Source organism: Centruroides sculpturatus, unplaced genomic scaffold (assembly GCF_000671375.1).
Source record: "Centruroides sculpturatus isolate CEXI.00-Female unplaced genomic scaffold, Cexi_2.0 scaffold944, whole genome shotgun sequence".
Classification (NCBI taxonomy): domain Eukaryota; kingdom Metazoa; phylum Arthropoda; class Arachnida; order Scorpiones; family Buthidae; genus Centruroides; species Centruroides sculpturatus.
The window spans coordinates 114,530-136,049 of NW_019385062.1; the positions used below are offsets into that span (position 1 = coordinate 114,530).

The window sequence follows — 21,520 nt, forward strand, 5'->3', positions numbered from 1 at the left end:
TTAAATATAATTATACTAATGAATACAAAATTATCTAATTGTAAAAATTTTCTCTAAACTTAAACAATTTGTATGCTTGTGTTTTTAACACATCTCTGTAATTGGTGATATATAAGAAGAACTACTAACTTGCAAAAAGTATAACATAAAATTTACAATTAATTAAAATTTTGATCTATTCATTTAAATTTTAAGTATACTTTTTTTTTATTTTGTTCATTCTATGCAACTATAAAGAATCAAGGTAAAATTGAATAATAGATTGTCAAGTAAATACTCTTGTTAGTGGTCAATTAATTATGTCTGGGTATATATACACTGTATATACACACATATATAATATCAAAATATTCTAAAAATCTTTATTGATTTAGGATTAATGTAATATAAGCTTGAAGTTTCACTAGATAGCTTATATTATTTAGAGATCATATAGCCAAGGATGCCCAAATGGGATCAAAAAGAGCAAATTACGAGCAAGTAAACTCAACTATACATTATTTTTTGGTTTACTTCCTTTGCTTTAATATAAATAATATAATTTGCCTTATGCCGTCCAATGTGTATTTTTCTCCAGGAGGTGGTCCTGCACACAGCAATATTAATACTGTATGTGCGATTAAAATGATGAATATTTTAACTGTAGTAAACCTGTGAAGACGATACCGAATATTTTTCTACCGTTTAGGTAGGTTTCCGTTTTATTCAGGTTCTGTTTGGATAGATTTTAGTACACTGCTGGCCATTAGAATTGCTACACCATGAAGGCAACACGCAACAAACGCGAAATTTGCATGAAAAGTACCCGTACAACATGCTGGGATATGCAAATGACTAGCATTTCAAAGTATGCTTGCAAAGCAGGTAGGAGTAAGACTAACTACGATCCATATAGAAGGGAAGATCGTAAAGTTGGTTTCTCATACGGAAATTGCATTCGCACATTGGTTGCTTATGTATAAAGGTTTTGTTATGCCTCGTGTAAGAAGGAATGTCTACCAGTATGTGTCAGAGTTTGATCGTTGTATAAGCGTGGCCTATGGTGACTAAGGTTTATCGTTCCACGCTATTGCTGCTCGCATTGATCGTTATCCCATGACTTTCACGAGAATATGGAATCGATGGATCTAGGAAGGCCGTACGGAACGCCGTGCGGGATCTCGGCAGTTCCTGGTCAGTAACGCCCGAGAGGACAGACATTTTTTTTACATGACCTTGCGGGATCGTACAGCACTACTGTACAATCCCGCAAGGTCATGTAAAAAAGATACTGCTATAACAGCAGCCAGGTCACATACCCTGAGTCAGGACCTTGGGTCGTTTTCAGAACAAGTGTCTGCACGCTGCAGCAGAGACAGGTGCGCGTACAAAGGTGCGTTCGACGATGAAAATGGACGCAGGAGTGGCGGCATGTCGTCTTTTCAGACGAAGCCTTGTTCTGCGTACCAGCATCATGATGGCGAGGTGAACGAGCATTGCCAGTTTGCATTCATCATCGTCTTGCAGGCCAAGCACCTGGAGTTATGGTATGGGGGTGCCATTGGGTAAAATCTCGGTCATCTCTTGTTCGCATAGCCGGTAATTTGGACAGCCGCCGTTACATTTCTGATGTGTTAAGGCCCATCGCTGTGCCCTATCTTTGAGATCTCCATTACGCTACCTCTCAACAGGACAATGCATGACCGTATGTTGTCATTTGTCTTCGCCCTACGCGGCGTCAGAGAATGAGGAAATGAGTCCCGTTCATCTCATTTGTCTGAGCGCACAACAAATCGCGTTTACACTTTTAGCGCATTTTTTCATTGGCACGCAGTTCGCACATCGAATCATCCGTTCGAACTCCGAGACGAAATTTTGTCGAAATTTGTGTTCGATCTCTGAAGGGTTCTAAGTGAAAACAGAAAGTTGAAAATTTGAAGACATGCTTAATCCCCTTGAAAATGTATTTTAATGAAGTTTTATGGAGTAGTTCCACCCTTACCATCCTTCGTATTCCGAAACCCTTTAATATAAACATAAGCAAATGTTGAATCTGATTATGACGTAGGCTGTGTGTAAATGGATTGTAATGATGCATATGGTGGGGAATGGTGAGAATTTCTGCCACCTTCACCATCCCCATTCCCAATCTCAAAAATAAGATCAATAACAGCATTTGTTTTAAGTTTTTTTAAATATATTAAAACTATTTAAAACTCTTTTTAGCCCCGCGAGTACCAAGAAAACCTTATTTTCCAGGCCCATTATGAGTTCGACTAGGCTTAGCTGGCTGGTAAAGGATAGGGCCTGATATATTCTGGGCAGACCGCATTAGTGTTCGCCACTCAAATTCGATTTCGTTGCCCCAAAGTGGAAGGTTAATACCTTTACGATCTCGGCAACCCAGCCGTTTTCAGGAGGCATTGTGATTGCCTACTATTATAGAGATAACATTCTCGACTTTTATGCAATGCTTTTTGGATGTTGTTGAACCTTAATTTCTTTACATGGACAATAATCTCGTCCTCTTAAGTTCAATTTGTCACTGATTTTCTTGATAATAGGGAAGTTAGAAAATGAATATACCGTAGTCAATAACATATCTAGAATGGAATCCGATAGAGCATGACTGAGATGCTTTATGAAATGAATTTACAAGTCATTAGTCCCTTTCTTCTTTCAATAATGTGGCGAACCATATCATTTAGAATACAACCGAGGGCGCATTTTAGAATTAGTGAAAATGTGGTCTAGAACTTCTGTTATTTTTACTTTCTCGGCTCTGTTATATATAATACAGGGAAAGTATGGCCATCGATCAAAACAACGACCCCCCAAGATTTTTACTCAGAAAAATTGGGGGTTTCTTCTGTACTGTATGTATGGATTTTAGTGTGGGGGTCACGATTTTATTCACCCTCTTTGAAGTTTCAGAAATTGATGTTATCAAAATTGACAGTTTAACATCAGTGCTTGATTGTTTGTTTAGTTACGATAACGCAACACTTAGGCGATCTGCCTAGGTTGTTTTCCGGAAAGTTTTTTTATGGGAAACTGATCCCTATTTAGGCGTTACAGACGTGAAGAAAACTCGGAAAACTCCTCGTGGCCAGCCTGTCCGAGCGCGAACCCATGACCGAACTCCCAGTGGTATTCAATACGAAGACCGCTTGGCCACTGGTGGGCTTGGTGGTTGAAGGTCGAGTGGATGGGGAGCTAGAGCGAGTAGGGTCGGACTTAATAAAGATTTTACTCGTTATTAGCATTTACAATTTTTTTTAAATATAAAACTCATCCCTTCTCTCAAGAATAAGCTTTTTGCCATTTTATAATAATTAAAAATATATAAAGTTTTTAAAAATAAAATATCATAACAGAAGGCGCCACGCGCAGTTTTAAATGTTGCCGGAAAAGTTAAGCAACTCGTTGCTGGCCTTTTTAAAATTTATTTATTTATCAATTTATAAATTAATTATGTTATATTAGTCTTAGTCTTAGCTCCTCCTGTGCCTAGTGGCGCGCTGGGCAACCAGTTGTCTCCAGCGAATGGGTCAGCTGCAATAGTTTCAGCATCATCCCATGGAATACTAATCTTTAGATCTTTATACGTATAGCGTCATGTTGTTCGAGGTCTACCTTGTTTTCTTTTTCCATCGTGTGGTTTCCATTGCAAGGCTACTTTTGGTAAGCGTTCCTCCGGTAGACGAAGATCCTAAAATGTTGGTAGAAATTAACAGAGGTATAGTTGTGCTAACAGATACAGTTCGGATGAATATAAGGAATAAATACATTAATAAAAAGTACTATACATGTCCGGCAAAACGTATTATATGTTCTGTAACAATGTCCTGCAGTTCGTGTAGGTCACTTCTGAGGTCTTCCTGATTTGTGATAGTCAAGATATGTAATTCTAAGTATCATTCGAAGATAGCATTGATGGAATACAGTGAATTTCAGAGTAATCTTCCGTGTCTTTCCTTGTTTCACAGGCGTAGATTGCAGTTGGAATAACAATGGTGTTGTAGAGGCGTATCATAGTCGCTATACTGATTGCTCGTGTGGACATAGTCTGTGAAAGACACCTAACGCTTTACCAAGTCACCGTTTTATATCAGCTTCAACGCCTTCATCTGGTGATAACCTGCTACCAATCTGGCAAAACTCCTCCACTTCATCCATTGTTTGATTACCGACTGTGATTTTTACTTATGTTTGCTTATTTATGTTAATGGACATTATTTTTGTTTTATCACTGCTGATCTGCAATCCTACCCTTCCAGCTTCATACTTATGGCCATACTTTGGGCTCATTTCTGATATCAATGGATGTTATATTGGCGTGTTAATAAAACGTTTTGTATGACTGTCCATTACGTATTACGTAATGACTGTCCATTACGTAATACGTAATGGACAGTCATATAAAACTGTAATTACGTATACAGTTTAAGGAAAGGAGAAGACAAGAACAACATTGTACACGATAGGGAAGAGTATCAAGGTATTGTCTGCTTAAAGTTTTTGTAGTGTTATTAGTGGCATAATTAATAGTCATGTGAATCGTTCTGAAATATTTTTTAAAGTCATTTCTTCAATATCAGGGGAGTTCATGAAATTTTGTACACGTTATTAAAGGAGAGGGGTTAACCAACTCTATATCGCTGTACACAACAGGGAAGAAATGAGTAAAAAATGATTCAAAAATTGTAGACATAATTAATGGACGGTCACCATTCAAACATTGATTCTACAATCATATATTAAAAACAGGCAAAATGGGGACAGTCTTCGGAAATCGGTGACATCTAGTCCTTAATAAGGATAGAATTTAGCTTATACGATGCTATATAAGCTAAAATAAATCCTCACAAGGAATAAAATGTTTTATAAAAATTGATCGAAAATCTGTAATCAGCTTTACTAGTCTTAACGAGAATTATTTTCAATAAGAGAAAACCATACACTATAAATACCTTTTCGTCGATGATACCTGACATCTCATTTAGATCACAGGACCCACCAGTGGCAAAGCTGTTCTGTTCCCCGAACACTAGGAGTTCGGTCGTGGGTGGCCACGTGGAGTTTTTCGGGTTTTCTTCACGTCTGTGACACTTAAATAGGGGTCAGATTCCCATGGTAAGTAGTCCTGGGAGGCATCTTCATTCTGTCCCACGTGTTGCGTTTCCGTAAACAACTAATCCAATCAAATCCCAATCAGATTAATTTGTATATTTAAGTATAATGTTTGTGAAATTCGAATATGTATATTAGATTTTAATAAATCCTGTAAATGTGTTTTATTTTTTCCAAAAATGGCTTTCGAACTATAATTCTAACATCAATAGCTCATATAAATTATTTTTAAGATTAAATAATTACTCGTTGAAGTCTTTAAAAGGGTTCATAATAATTGAAACCATATTTCAATTAAGAATATTTTATTCGTAATTATTCGAATTTCAAAACTTTAAAAAATATTAATAATTTTGTTATAGCATTTGCGCCTTTTTATAGTATCTTTCTTAAGCGGAAATGACGTCAACTCTATAAATTAAACGACAGGAAATGCAAATTATATAAGTTATGTAACTAAATTTCTCTCACACATTCGATATCGTATCGTCTTTAAATATATTAATTTTATATAAAAGCTAATATTTTCTGTTTCTTGTTTTTGAAGAACTTAACATTCAACATTCATAAGAATTTCGGCAAGTCTTTTACTTTTAAAATTAATTTACCATAATTAAATGAATATATAAATTCCGTTATTAGGATTTTATTCGAGATTGACCTTAGCAAATGCCAGTGGCCGAGTGAATGAAACCACCGAGCGGTTGGTCGTAGGTTTGCACCTGGCTTATGAGCCGGTCACGTGGAGTTTTCCGGGTTTTTTCACGTGACAATTTCCTATTAAAATTCTCCCCCCGTTGGCAGATGGTCCACGTGTCGCGTTGCCGTAACCATATAAATCAATCTTAGCAAACGTCAGGCCCGATTGAGTCCGAGTTGAAATTCAGCCGCCCGACTATATATTTTTTCAGCGACTCGAGATGGCGACCGGTTAAGTTGTCGGCCTACTGTTTGGGGGGATTCGGGATGGAAAAACCCAGGAAATTTTTCGGGGATGTCGGTCCACGTCCCTTGCCGTGCGACCGTACCATTATGGGCCAGTCGAACCCATAATAGGAATTAGCTAGGTAAAAAAGGCTGTCTTAGTGCCCACTGGGTTAGGAGAACAGTGGAAATATTCGAACAAATATTGCTTTTATTTTTATTACTTTCATTTTATATTCCAAAATATTTTATTTGCTTAACTTTAAATTAATTAATTAATTAAAATTTTCAATTTTTATACAGTTATATTAATTCCGTATTTTCGAATTAATGTTAAGAATTATTTTTTGATTATTTCATTCATTTAATTATTTTTCATAGTAAAATTTTATTAGTTTAAAAATGATAAATAGTATTTTAAAAAAATAAAATTTTATTCGACATTTTATTTTAAATAAAAGAAGCGACGGAATGCGATGACAAAAAGAATTTTTGGCGCGACGTTCGTAATGTAAGGACCAATAGTATTGGACAACGTCGAGGAGAGTAACAGCTCATTGGTCCGTACGAGAAGTCGATTACGTGCTGCGATACGAGTATAAAAGGAAGACGAACGCTTGCGCCATTTTCGAATTTGTTGCTGGAGTGTGTTAGCGTGTTCTGTTTTAAAAGAGAAGACAATGTCAGGTAGAGGAAAAGGAGGTAAAGTGAAAGGAAAGAGCAAGACACGATCCAGTCGCGCTGGATTGCAGTTTCCTGTGGGACGTATCCATCGTCTTCTGAGAAAAGGTAATTACGCCGAACGAGTCGGTGCCGGTGCTCCCGTCTACTTGGCTGCTGTTTTAGAATATTTGGCAGCCGAAGTTTTGGAATTGGCCGGAAATGCCGCGAGAGACAACAAAAAGACCAGAATCATTCCTCGACATTTGCAATTGGCCGTTCGAAACGACGAAGAATTGAATAAACTTTTGTCCGGAGTGACCATCGCCCAAGGTGGTGTCCTGCCTAATATTCAGGCTGTTCTTCTTCCCAAGAAAACTGGAACCACACCGACTGGTGGAAAAGGTTTAAAATTAGCCAGCCAAGAATTTTAAAAACTGATAAAATATGTAACGTACATTATGTGTGTTAGATGTAAACTCTTATTTTGATTTGATGCCAGTACAAATCTTCAATGTTCTTTTATGGATTTTATGTAAATTTCCACTTTCGGAATAAAAAATTTTTGGTTTAGTCTGTTCACCCTGTATGAAATGTGTGAGAGTTTGTTTTTGCCGGATGAGATATACGGTCATTTGTACAGTGTGTGTAGACTAGATTTTCTCTAATTGATGCTCTGTGGGTCTGTTTGGAAATGATATTTGGTTTGTCGTGTGCCCGTTCTTGAAAAATTGGGGGAGATTTATACAGAATAGTAGGTAACTGAAGATTTGTAGGTAATGTTTTCGAATGATATCTGGTCTCTTGTTGGACAAGTAAACTTTCTGAACAGATCCTACATAGTATAAAATGTTACCGATCCGGTGAGCTTTCTCAGCTCCTTTGGGTACTATTGGTATGGATATGGAGGAATAACATAAGAGCTTGTCTAGATCTGTTAATACTTTAAAGCTGTATGAAGAATCTTCTAGTTAAGAAATTGCAAGCAAAAATAGTTAAATGAATAAAGGAAACATTTTTACTGTAAATTCTGAAAACATTTCATGTAAGTTTTGATGTCTTTATAGTCAAAGCTTTAAAACAAGAACTGGAAAAAGAGACAGTGTCAAATGAATGCTGAACTGCAAAAGTTGAAGTGGCCTGTTATTTTAATTGCATTAACTCTATCTTTTTCCTAACCTTTTTCTGTATTCACTAATACTGTAATATGCAGCAACTAGGTATCTTGACACTCTAGAGATCCTGGTGGTTGATATAGCCTCTCTGGTGAGACCTTTTAAGATTGGTAAGAATTTCCCTGCCAATACCAATATAAGGTTGGTCTTGCCAGGAAAAAAAGTAGAATTTTTTCTGGTATATTCTTATCTATAGAAGTGTTTCAGATCCTTGTATTAGTGGGAAGAGTAATAAATGTAAAAAGTTTTACGATGTCACATATTGAAATAATTCATTTTATGAAATGCTTAAATTACAGCCACTAAAGTTGTTTGTTTCTATGGATTTGTGATGGGATAGATCTATCTAATTGACAGAATTTTCAGAGAAATGTAAATCTTAAAGGAGACTTCAGTTATCTTTGGAATGTAATGAAAGCAAACAAAATAAATTAATAGTACTAATTTGCTAGGAAGCAAGCTTTAATGCCCACTGGCATTTTGTTTTTTTAATCTAAAAAACTCAACTAAGACTGATTAGAAAAATTCTATGTAAGGGATTTCAAAAACTTACCTTTGAAAATGAATTGTCCTAAATTTCTTTGAAAGTTACTCTCATTTTTACTTTCCTAGCTGTTAAAGAATATAACATGGGGAAAATATCACCATGATTTTTTATACCAGTATTGCTGCCAACAGAATACTAATTAGCTTCGGAAGAGTTTATATATATTTATATATATATGCAAAGATGGATGAGCTTATCAAATAATTTTTTTCCACCACACAACAGCATATCTTAAAAATTCCAGTAGGTTAAGTGAATTAGGATAAAAAATATATAACTTGAGTATTTGCTTTATTCACATCAAAAAATAGTAGTAGTACAATCCATAAAGCAAAAAATAAATGGAAAATTTGTTTGAACATTTCCAGATAAAAATACCTAGGATGTGGTTGAATGTTTCTGTAAAATGCCCAAATTTATGCAAAATATGCAGGCTACATAAATACAGCATGGCATTGTTTCCTGTTATGGTTTAACAATTGAAGACCACCATAAAATGTGCTATTGTTTTAATGTATGGCACTGACCGTGATAATGTCACAATAATATTTTATGAAAGGAGGAATTATTTGAAAAGCTAGAAACAAACTAGTGGACAGATGAGTCCAAGAATCTGAATGTGCTACAATGCCACATCCAGGCTTTAGGCCAGATTTTCAAAGAAAGATGATGTCAAACAGGAAGTGGCTGTCCAAGAGTTATCCCTCAAGAGGGCTGCTATTTAACATTAACAGTACATTGCAACAAAAGAATGTTTCATCACAGAGATTGTCATGAAACTAATACTAAAGGCTGTAGACAGCTGTGGCCCGTGGGCCTTGAGTTGGTCACCTCAGACTTACAGTAAGATTGCTGTGCAGTATTGAAAGTGTGGTAGAGGTTACCTGTCAGGAATAGTAATATTTAATGCATGATAGTTCCTAATAAGTCCATACATACTGCAATTGGTCCTTGGTAACAGAGCCGTAACTAGCCATTCCTGTGCCCTGTGCAAGAATTTGCATTTAGGCCCCTTAATTTATTTGGTTTTGGGGAAAATAATAAAACAAATACATTACAATAGATTTTTAATAATATTTTTTTAATTAATTGAATTTTTCTGGCTTTCATTTTAGCAAATTCATTACAGAGCCGTAACTAGGATTTTGGACGCCTATGGCCAAGAATAAAAATGGCGCCTTTTTAATTTTTATTATTAAAAAATAATTTTATTTTTAAAAAAATGCTATTGTAAAAATTTTTCTAGTGACGTTTAAATACTATACAGGGTGTATCAGAACGTTTTAAAAATTTGGGGGATTGTAAAGGATGAAATTTTGAACGTTTTGATACGAGAAACCTATAGCCGGAAAAGTGATAGAACGTTTCTACAGCACTTTGCACGTTCTATGCGGTCGGTATGTTGCACTGGCATTCCCTCGAGCTTCACCAAAACACAAATGCATGTTAGCAAGTTCTCCAAATGTGTAGTTACCCTCCAAGAAGCCAGAACGTATCCACAGTACGTAAAGCACGATAAGCGGACAACTGTACACTGACTCACGTTGACTAGCTGTGTGTTTACAGCACAGCGCCAGTGGATGCAAGGGGTGACCTGAAGAACGGCAGGCACTAAGTACACAACGTCTTGTACACAGGCTCAGTTAGACTACTGTAGTTGTGTGTTTACAGTCTTCCATCAGCAGCAATAACATGACGTCAATGGACGGAAGGGTAGCTACCAAAGTGAAGGGCGGTCAAGCACTTCCTACCGCCGTAGAGACTTTAGTTCAAATTTCCAGCTATAAATTCTGTATATCAAAACGTTCAAAATTTTATCCTCTATAAACCCCGAATTTTTAAAACGTCATTCTGATAAACCCTGTATAAATATAAATATAAAAATGTTTTTGTGTTATTAATTTCGAATGCATATTATTTTGAAACCTTCTCGTTGGCGCCTTTATTAAATCGACGCCTATGGCGGGGCCACATTGGCCATACCCTAGTTACGGCTCTGCACCATCATAATTAATATTTTTAACGATATTGTATTCTACTGAAATAATAGAAATATTGGATAATCGTTCTTGTCCGATAGTTGATCTTAAATAATTTATATTAAGTTTAACTTGCTATAACTTCTCTCGCACGAAGCAATAGAAACGGGAAGAGTTAGAAATATTCGAAGAGCGATATTGATATTTGGGTAAAACTCAATTAAACCAAAATCATGAAGAGCCTGTAGAATATTAAGCGGAGATGCAGTTTCTATATTTTGTATAAGAGTCGTTACTTCAAAATTAAAACTTTCAATTTCACTTGTGAATTCGTACTTTTTTAAATCTTTGCTATATTTAATAACAAGATCTGCAGCTGATTTTTTTTTTTTAAATCAGCAACAATCGTGTATTGTAAAGACGAGCCATAGAGAAAGCAAAAATCGTCACAGATAGTTTTCATGTTTTCATAACGTCTATCTATTTGACACAATAACGTGTCAAGAACATTGTAAATTTGTATTTTAAATAATTTTTTGGGTGTCAAGTTATTTCCTTCATCTGGCGTTTTACCTATTTCCATTATCTTAACTTTTTTTTTTCGTTTATTGAGAAATCCCTTTTCTATACTTTTTGGTTTGTTTTAAGAATATGATCAATAATAGCATCTGTTAATATTGTTGGCCATAAAGCTATATCATTTATTACTTCCATGTATCTATATATATCGAAGTGTTTTTCTGGACTATTTGTATCTTCTGCGTTTTCGCAATCCCTTTTTTCAGTAGCATTTTAAAGACTGCGGGAGCCCCTTCGGGGCCCTACGCGCCCGCATAGTTCGCTTACCGCTTAATCCGCCGTTCAGGTATACACTACATATACGTACCACTATAAAGCAAAAAATGATGTCAGAATTTCTGCACGCCTTTTACAACCTCGAGACTAAGATTTTATTCGGGAGTTATCGTTACGGGATTTAGTAATTTAAAAAAAATCCTCAGGCACATTAATTTTTGTTACAAAATGTTACCTTTACAGATTTCTAGCTTTGCACACTGTAGAAAAATCTAGAAATACAGTTTTGTATATCGTAATAATATTAGTAGTTGCCAGAGAGCTCTACAAGGTAGAGAAAAATCTGTAAATTTGAAAACTATAAACATAAATTTAAATTTCTCAAAAAATAAATTAAAAAATCTCAAAAGTCGCTACTTTTGGCTGATTTGTCTGAGGTCTCCGCTACCTCACTACATCCCTCTAAAAGTTGCCACAGTTGGGAACACTGGTGAGCAGACATCTAGGGTCTAAGTAAGGCGAAATGTAATTGCCAAACCGCGCTGTAGAAAGGTAGAAAAATTTAAATTTAATAATTTCTTGTGAACAGCAGTTTGGGCCCCCCTTCCAAGTGGGCCCTGTGCGAATGCACCTGTTGCACCTGCCTAGTTACGGCTCTGCTTGGTACCAGGTAAAATGGGCTGGTCCATTTGATTTACTTAAGTGGCAGATCCCTTGCTCCATCATGTATTAAAATTCCTGCTTTGTTGTGGCTAATTGTACAGGATGGAATCTTCTAGGTCTTGGAAAAACAGGTTTGTTTTTAATTATGCAGTAATACCATGTTGTGTTGGACCTGGCTCTTGGCTGAATACAGGCACATATCAGGATATTTCTGTAGGAAATATGGTATTTGGATTTCTCCACAATGGGAGTAATATGGTCAGTTGTATCTGTAACCCTACAACTTTTAGATGCTAAAGAAGTGAGTGGGTCTTTGACGCAAATATTCTTCAGATCTACCAGGAATGCATACTGTCTTAAGAAATCTGCTCCAATAATTGGCATGCTAACTAGTCAGGACAAATGGCCTTTGAAAGCAGTGACATAAATTTAGGTCTAAGGTAACCGACTTAATACCATATGTTTATACTTTGCAAATGGGAAACCAGTTCCAATCTTATCTCCGTAGAAACATTGTGCTGTGTGTGTTGCAAGTAAGTAAAACACAAACGTTACTTACACTATCAAGTAAATAAATCTTTCTTGATGCACAAAGAGAAAACTCTTGTTGACCCAAGAACAAAAGTTGCCTCTTTGTGCACAATTATCCAGATCTTAAGAGAAGCCTTATTTTTTCCCATGCATCAATTGATTGAGTTGGAAATGGCAGAAAACAATTCTCCAATTCAGATTAATAAGATAGCTCTTATGCTACACTCTTTTGGGAAAGTTTCCAAAGTTGGTTTGCCAATATTAAAGCCCACTCTGTCATATTGTGAATCATAAAAGATTCCACCTACTAATTACTTGGTTATTTTGGCTCTCATTTCAGATGTCCTGAGCTATGTCAGTGATATTGTCCTTAATGCACATAAGTGGCCAAACTATGTTTATAAGAATACCATGACCTCTTAGAAGAAGTGATTAGTGATAGAAAAAAGTGATAAAGCCTGGTCTAGTTTTCCAAGCACGAAATCCAAAAGCTCTTAGAGAACATTACACAAATATGCTGCCTTTGCAATGGATGTGGAATAAGAAAGCTTAAACAACAAAGAACCTCTTTTTTTGGACTGGTTCCACCATCAGTTCATTGGGCATATTCAAAATCTCAGTTGACATGTATCAACATGAGACATATCAGCATCTGCTATAGTCAGTGCATTCTATTATGTTACACTATGCTGTGTTATATTGCCTTCATATTGAAATAAAATTGAATATACAAATAAAAAATTTAAATTCCTGCATAACAAGTTTTCTGCCTAAGAAGTTTTTTTTAGTGGTCCCTTGAAAAACATCTTGACAGGGTTCTACTGTATTTCAAAAAACTTGTGTATAACTCAAAGTGAAATTATTATTTTTATATTAAAAAGTTTTTGTATCTAAATAGTAATTACAGTAGCCCCTCTTTATATTAAACGTTAGGATACAAAGCAATCAGACGATGCAATACAACAAATGGATCTATCCATGTGTTTAGCTATTTTTGATCTCCATGCTGACTTTTTTTGTGAATTGTGTTTCATATGATGGTAGTTTTTTCTAAGTTAGTGATTAGATGCCAATAGAAATTCAATGGCAACCAATATAAATAATTGTTCTAAAGCACTTTTACATTTGGAAGGCAAAAAAAGACATCTGAATGAGGAAATTGATAAAATGCACACATAATATATTTTCATATATTCTTGCTTTTTGAATAAAATAAGAAAAATACTTCTGTAGTTAGATTCTCAACTAAATTGATAAAAAACAATAGAAAAATCTATTTCAAACACACAGGTTTTTGTGAAGAGTGGATTTTTAAATACCATATTCTTCTGACATTTATTTCAATATTAAGTTTTTAGACTACTTCATTCCTTAACAGTTTCTTTGGAATAATTTATATATTTCTTGCATTTGAATATATTTAGCATTTTTGTCTTTTGTTTCCAGAAATCTTATAAAATACAAAAATAAGATTTTCAATTTAGTTTTATTCACTTAATATGTCTAGATACAACTGACATAAAGAAAAAATATTCTAGTTTTCACTTGACCCAAACTTCAAAAATTGTAAATATTTAAAGGTAACAAAAATTTCATTTTTCTCTCAAGGATAATATTTTTTTTTAAATGTAAAACTAATTAAAAATTATCATTCCATATTTTCCAATTAATCTCTATAATTTTTTTACTATTAAATAATATCAAGTTATTTCTTCAGATGAAATCATCTTAAATCATTGTATATTTGTCTCAAATTATGAGCTGTAACAGAAAAAGTACAAGTAACCATCAGTTTATGGCAAGGTTTCATTGAGGAAGGAAGTTTTGTAGAAAAAAGTTTATATAATTAAATTCATTTTACACTATATAAGTCAATGAATTACATTCTAGACCCCTCTCAAAATGAACACAAGTAAAGCATTATTGTTATATTTAAAGCTTGAATGTTTGAATGTAAAGACTTCATTTTCATGAACGTAAATCAATTAAACATAATACAATATAAAATATGATGCAGTTTCAATTAATAAATTTAATGAAAAAGTTGTGCACTTATTTTGATGTATTGTATTTAGGTCCACCAAAAGTTTTTGCAATGACATGGCTCTTGCATTAGTCTTTTACAACAGCAGCATAATGCAAGGATTTTTCGTGCAATAAAATCTACAATTAAGGATCTTTGTCTTTCTTGTAAAAAGTATGCAGTATTAATTATTTTTTTTTTGAGAATCTCTGAACAAGTTTCAATGAATATCATTAATTTGCTTGTAATTGTGGCCATCTCATAAAAGCTCTTTTGTACGTGTCTATGAAAAGAATGTGCTTATTTTCATACATTTCAAAGAGGCATTTATCATCATCATCATTCTGTTGACTAACATCATATCTTGTAATGTTTTAGTTCAGTGGTCTCCAGCCTTTTTCTGAGAGGATCATGTGAAATGTAAAAGACAAGTCTGGGGATATTTACAATGGATATAGTCCAGGGGTGGCCAACCTGTGGCTCGCGAGCCACATGCGGCTCTTTGAAGGATTATTTGTGGCTCTTGATAAATGAACCCGAGTTCCCTTTTCATTTTTGTGTTGTTATATTTTTAAAAATTATTATCCTTCCATATGTGTTTCAAAATGTCTTTTAATTACTAACAACAAATATGAAAGACTAAGTGCAACGTTGTAACAAATTTCATTTCTGTCCAAGTTAAAAATGATATGACTCATCGAAAACTGCACGAACGAACGTAATCGTCCATTATCGACCGACTCCAGACCGATTTTGAATTTGTAAACTGTCATTGCAATGGAATGTTGACATTGTGCTCCAGAGGAAACAATTTGTATCACTCTTGCTACGGATATAATTTGTAATTTTTTGCATACCTTTTTAATATGTATTTAATTGCGGCTCGCGAAAAATTTCAAATGTTGAAAAATGGCTCGGACTATCAAGGAGCTTGGCCACCCTGGATATAGTCAAAGATTATTATTAATTAATAAGAAAAATCTTAATGACACAAAGTGAAATTTGTAAGTACTTTTTTTAAAGAATGTCATAAATATCAGAGATAAATTTTGTGGCATCTGATATTAAAATCTAGTTTAGATATTCATTGGACAGTGATGCTTGGATATATATTTCATTTTCAGAAAGGTCTGTTTGCAAAAGTATGTAGAAGCAAAAATAGAAACTATCTCTCATGCAAACTTCTTAAGACTTGAAATTATCTTCTGGCAGAGATTTGTAAAAATTTAACAAACACTTTTTAAAATAGGTTTATATAAAAATCATTTGCAGCAAGGTCTGTTAATTCTGGTAATTTTTCAATCTGCTGAAGTGGTTAAGGCATCAGTCTATTGCTCTGAGGACCTGGGAATGAATCCAGGTGCATCAAATTTTCAGGGTATTTATTCCAAATATGTTGAGCCCCATCTCTTAGCACCTGGTCAGCTTGTAGTGGATCGGGCCAAACCCATTTGGGCTTGGGAGAAGGCTCTTCTAGTGTCCACAGGATAGAATAAAAATGAAAAAACTTAACTTTTCAAATCAAAAGTTTGCACTTTGAGCTTGTTCAAATGTTAACGATAAAACATGTCAATGAAAAGTTACATGGGCTAGATAAAGATGCTTCAGGGGTTGTGTTTGGCATGTGGGTCATTTGTTGGTGACACTTGTTTCAGTTTTTTGATATTTTTGGTCTTTTAGTTTCAAAACTAATTATTGTGAATTGTCATAACACTATCATAAAATGAGGAATCTGTAGTGTTTTAAAACTAAGAATTATTTGTGATTTATTGCAAGATTTTCAGTGGCAAATTATATTGAATATTAGCTAAGGTTGTGGTTGGGAAAATGATATAAAGGTAATATATAAAAATGTATATATGGAAAAAGAATATGTACTTATAAAGAACTTTTAAGAGAGCCAACCAAAAACAATTTTATATCAAAATTTACTCTGAATGTCCTATAGCCTGAAGATTCAACTGTTTTCATGTGATATTCAGCCATCAGATGTGAATTTTACAACTTCTGTATATATATATATATTGGAACACTTTCAATGTTTCACTTTATTCAGACTTTTAAAGGCTATCATAAAAATGCAAGATTCATATGATAATGTCATTAAGTATTTCTCAAGATGGGTAGAAATTATACTCTTTTAATGTTAGCATTGCATAAATAATATACTGTTGAACTTCCATGTTACAAAATCTTATAAAACAAATCCTTTTTTTTTAAATTTACTTTTTCTGTAGAATATCAAAGATATCCTTTTTTATATTCACTACTGATGCATTTTCCACTTTGCAGATTATTTGTTATACAGAAAATTTGTTTTTTCCAGAGACAATTTGTTATATACAACTTAAAAAAATCTGATAGGTAACAGTGGGATACTTGATCCCACTGTTGATAGGATCAAGTATCAACAGTGGAGTTTATATATCCTCAATAGGATATATAAACTCCACTGTTGATACTTGAGAATGACCCATTAACTAGGTTGAAAACATTACTGTTCTACTAAAAATTCCATTGATAAAAGTGCTGTAATCAGTCAAATTAAGTAATCACACTGGCTAGTAGATCATTTTTTTAAACTAATAATTGCCATTTTTCCATCATAGACAATTTGATGTACAATTTTCAATAAAATTTGACCATTTCTACCTACATAATCTCTGTAATTATTAATTATTGTACTTAATTGTTTTGTAATGTTGTCACTTAATATTTTAATATTGCATGAATTTTAAACTCATTTACACATTATAAATTCATGCAGTAACAAAATATTTTAGTTATTACTGTGTTCTTTTCTTAAGCAAATTTTGTATAAAATAAAAAAATATTGAAATTAAAGATATTTGCAAACAACATATTAAACAATGGCAAACATGGTTAACAAAATGTCTTCATGTATGTAGAGGCTGTTGCTATAGTAAAATGATGTGTGAATACTGGAGAAAGGTTTCATGATAAATACATAAAAAAGTGTGACTTAATTCTTGTAATACTTTAACTCCTACATGATGTTAACTATACTTTATGATACAGCTTTTAAAGATTGTAAATGTTCTATGCTATTATCCTTGAAGAATTATACATATCAAAAACAATTTGACCTCATTTAAATACCTATGCTTCACAGCTTTAGATTTATTGTATTTTAACAGATGTTTTTATATAGTATACATATGTACTGTCATTGCCTGCCCGAGCAAACTCAGCACCCTAGGCAAATGACTTTGACGTCGCCCCAAGAGTATAATTTTTATTCAATATGCAGCACACAATATCGCAATCGTGAGACTATGGTGCTACTTTCAAAATGGCGACTTACGGGTCAACACGAGAAAGGATTGTGATCAAAAAACATTTATTTTTTCATTATTTATTGTAATTTATGCATGTACTTTCGCCACGCCGCCCCCGAATTCAAGTGCGCTAGGCCATTGCCTAATTCACCTATATGAACGTACTGTGTACTGTACATGATAACATAAGGTTACTATATCGTGAAACCCTAAAATGAAGATAATCCAATCAATTCAGTGTCCAGAATTGAGCAAGTGCTAAAAAATATTTTACCAACTACAGGTGTTACAATAATAGTGTGAGAAACTTTTGACTTCTTTTGAAGCCATATGACAATATAATTTATTAAGTTATTTCATTTAAAAATATGTTTTGGACCATTAATAAAATTAATATAAAAAAATAATATAACTTACAGACACTTTAATTACTATTAAGCCATGTATTGTAGACTGTGTAGAAGAAATCACCCAGCACTTAGGCTCGAAAGGCCCATTGTGCTTGGGTTGACTGGTAGCTGAGAGTTGAGGACTGACCTATCCAGTACTCACACCACCCAAATATATATAGGGCAGTTGTGGTCTCTCCAAATGGGTCAATGGCTGCCACACATGGAATTCTGAGGAGGTAGCTGCCTCAACCTTAGTCAAAATCCCAGAGATCACCAGCAATCATGGAAAATTCAAGCAGTTGTAGCCTGGACTCAATCCCATATTTCCAGAGTAGCAAGCAAAATGACACCACCACAGCCATCTGACTGACAAACCAAGTATAGGCTATTTCTCAATTAGATTTAATTGTTTTACCTATTCATTATTGTGTATCAAGCAAACAATTACTTTAATGGAAATAGCTGGATAAACTACAGATTATCATAACTTTTGTCATAATTAACACTACATCATCCATGAGTATCCAAAAACCAAAGCTGGCTGCTAATGAAGATCAGAACTGAAACTGGGAACTATGCTAAATATGTGATATAGTTGGTCAAGTAGCCAACTTTTGAATTCTAAATTTAATACTATGTTGTTATCAATAGAGAAAAATCTCGTCATTTTTACACTGGGAGTGAAGAAAAAGGGGAATTCACAATGTACATACATCCTCATTTTGAAGGTAAAAATTACTCTGTCTGTGTAAATGAGATGCATGCCACCCTAGCTAGGGTAGCATATCAGCAATATCTTATATGAATAGTGGTTTACAATGAAAGTACTGTACTGCATTTTCATGTGCATAATCCACAGATTATCTGTATTTAAAAAACAATTTGAAAGAGGGTGTAATGTAGGTTATACATCAGTTTTAAATTGCAATCATATACTCATACCAGCAGAGAAATGATTGCTTCCATAAGTGCCATAAGTGTGGGGTATTCTAAAGGTTGGTTATGACAAAGATTTATTTTTTCTAGCAAAACAATTTTCTATGGGGTATATGCCATTGTGGGTTATATGAATGAAAATACAGTACTATTTTCCAGTTGCAATAATTTGTAGATTACAAGAATCTTGAAAGAAAATGTTCTTAATTTAATACAGAAACTTATAGTCAATAACTATGCATTTTATTACTGAATGCTATTTTAATCTAGTAGTGTTTCTTTGGAATTATTTTTCCTGCATATTTTTCTTTAAATTTGAATTTCTTTAACTTCTTTAATTTTGAATGTACTCTAACAACTTTATAATTAACCTTATCAACAGAAAACATTTTAAAGAAAAAAAAATGTAAATTTAGATATATCTAAAATAATTGTGGTAATGAAAATGATAATGAAATAAAATTATTTTATCACAAAAAAATAAAAAAGGTTAATACCACTTATATCACTTTGTTATAACAAAATATAAAGAATAAGTTAAATAATGTGTGTGTGTGTGTGTGTTTATATATGTATAAAAGACAGTGTGACAAAATTATACAGCTATTTGATATTTTTTATCAATCTCTATTAATCTTAACTTTTTTAAACAATATAACAAAATCAAATTTTATTTTTATATTGTTCATAAACATTTTTAAATCAGTAAAACATAACAATTTTTAGTTTTTATTCCTTCAATTATGAATTTAACTGGATCTACAAAAATTTAAAAAGAATTTTTAATGAATTAATTAAATAAGTTTAAAAGTTTCTTTATAAATTTTTTTTTTTACTTTTGTTCAAGTTGGATTGTTAATTACAAATAAATGAATTTGCTTAATATGATTTATCTAATAAAATATATACTTACCAGAATAAAATGAAATGAAATAGTTTAATAATCCACAGAATCCATAATCCACAGGAATAGCAGTTTTAAAAAATTCTGTAACATATTTGAAAACAAATTGCAAAATCATTTTTGATTTAGCAATATTTTATAATTTTCTGAAGTTTCAAAAAACCGAGTAAAGTAAATCTTGTGCAACAATGTGTGTTTTCTTTGGATTTTTTTTTCTTGCAAATTTCTAAGGTGTCATAATTATCTTTTAATAAAAAAAGTGTTTATTCTTCAGAGTTATTTATTGCATACTTTAAAAATACAGCTAAATCAGATCTCAAAACTGCTATGACAAAATTCAACTGATTTCTAATAATTTGTAGTCTTTTACACAAAATTTAGAGACTATCATGAAAAGTTTATTCAAACTTGGCAACTTTATATATATATTTATTTATTTTATTTATTTATTTATATGACAATTTTTAACTTTAAATGCAAAATAAACACTTCTAGTATTTAAAAAAAAATGTTTTAACAAAAATGTCGGAAATAAGAAATACTGTATATATATTGTAATCCAACAACACCAATACTATTTTATAGTGACAATGACGATGATACTGTCTTTTAATACAAGTCTTTCCGTTGGCAAAAATTATGATTTGATTCTTTTGAGGTAGATATTGTTTTTATATTCTAAACAATTTATGATTAACAATATTTAAAAAATGACACAAGAAAATTCTTTGTTTAGGAAAGTAATTTTTCAATTCTTATTCATAAAAACACTCTCAAAATGGCATTCGATTAAATAGTTAACATTAAAAATTTTTCGGGAGAATGACAAATGCAGTCGTCCTCATCGTTCCTATTTAAAAAGGTTCAAAGAGATAGAGGGAGCAACTTTGTCGGTCTTACACTCGCTTGAATGTTCCACTTTACATTCCTTATCCTTTTCCACAATGTTTGTTTCGCTAAACCTGCTTTAAATCTCCACGCAATATAAATTTGTACTATTAATCAGATAAATAATTTCATTTGTTTGCAAATAATAATGTCAAAGCCTTATATAAATTACTTTCTAAATTGAGTATTTAATGTATAGTTAGTGAATACTGGTATAATCATAATATGTATCTTTTGTAACATTTTTTAAAAATTCAAAAAATAATAATTTACTAATGTATATGGCATAAAATATTAAACATATCAATAATTATTTATCTATTATTTTTGTCTTTTAGGAATCTTTAAAAAGTGAATTTTACAAAAATTTATTAGTAATCTGTAGATTTGAGCCCCTTGATATTTATTATACTCTTATAATTAATAAATGAAAATTTTTGCATTGATGTTAGTTTTGTATTGTTTAAACTGTTAATTTTGTTTTGTATTAGATAGTTATTAATCCATTAAGCTTTGCACATGTTATATGGTATGTATTTTTATAGGACAAATGAAAACTTTAGTTTTGTAAATACAAATTTTCTAAAATCCTAAAATTATTAATATTTTAGTTAATTGAATCTAATCTGATTTTAAACTTTTTTGATAATTAGTGTACAAGCTCTTTTCAAATTCGTTGTATGGATATCAAA

The 21,520-nt window shown here is 32.8% G+C and overlaps 2 protein-coding genes across 6 annotated transcripts in view; one reads left to right on the forward strand and one right to left on the reverse strand.

The window, feature by feature from the left end:
- Positions 1–18,758, reverse strand: part of LOC111634121 — a 59,014-nt gene extending 40,256 nt beyond the window's left edge. For 3 of the 5 annotated variants that reach the window (XM_023378816.1, XM_023378814.1, XM_023378813.1), the window contains exons 1-2: positions 18,126–18,758; positions 4,953–5,173 (exon numbers count right to left, since the gene is read on the reverse strand). The gene's annotated coding sequence lies outside the window, so the exon portion shown is untranslated. The remainder of the gene's footprint in view (positions 1–4,952; positions 5,174–18,125) is intronic. The other 2 variants (XM_023378815.1, XM_023378812.1) reach the window with 2 other exon arrangements.
- On the forward strand, positions 6,544–7,278 carry LOC111634123 (histone H2A-like). Its single transcript, XM_023378822.1, has one exon. It carries the CDS (start codon positions 6,717–6,719, stop codon positions 7,128–7,130), a length of 414 nt encoding a protein of 137 aa, XP_023234590.1. The 5' UTR covers positions 6,544–6,716; the 3' UTR covers positions 7,131–7,278.
- Positions 18,759–21,520: the final 2,762 nt, after the last annotated feature.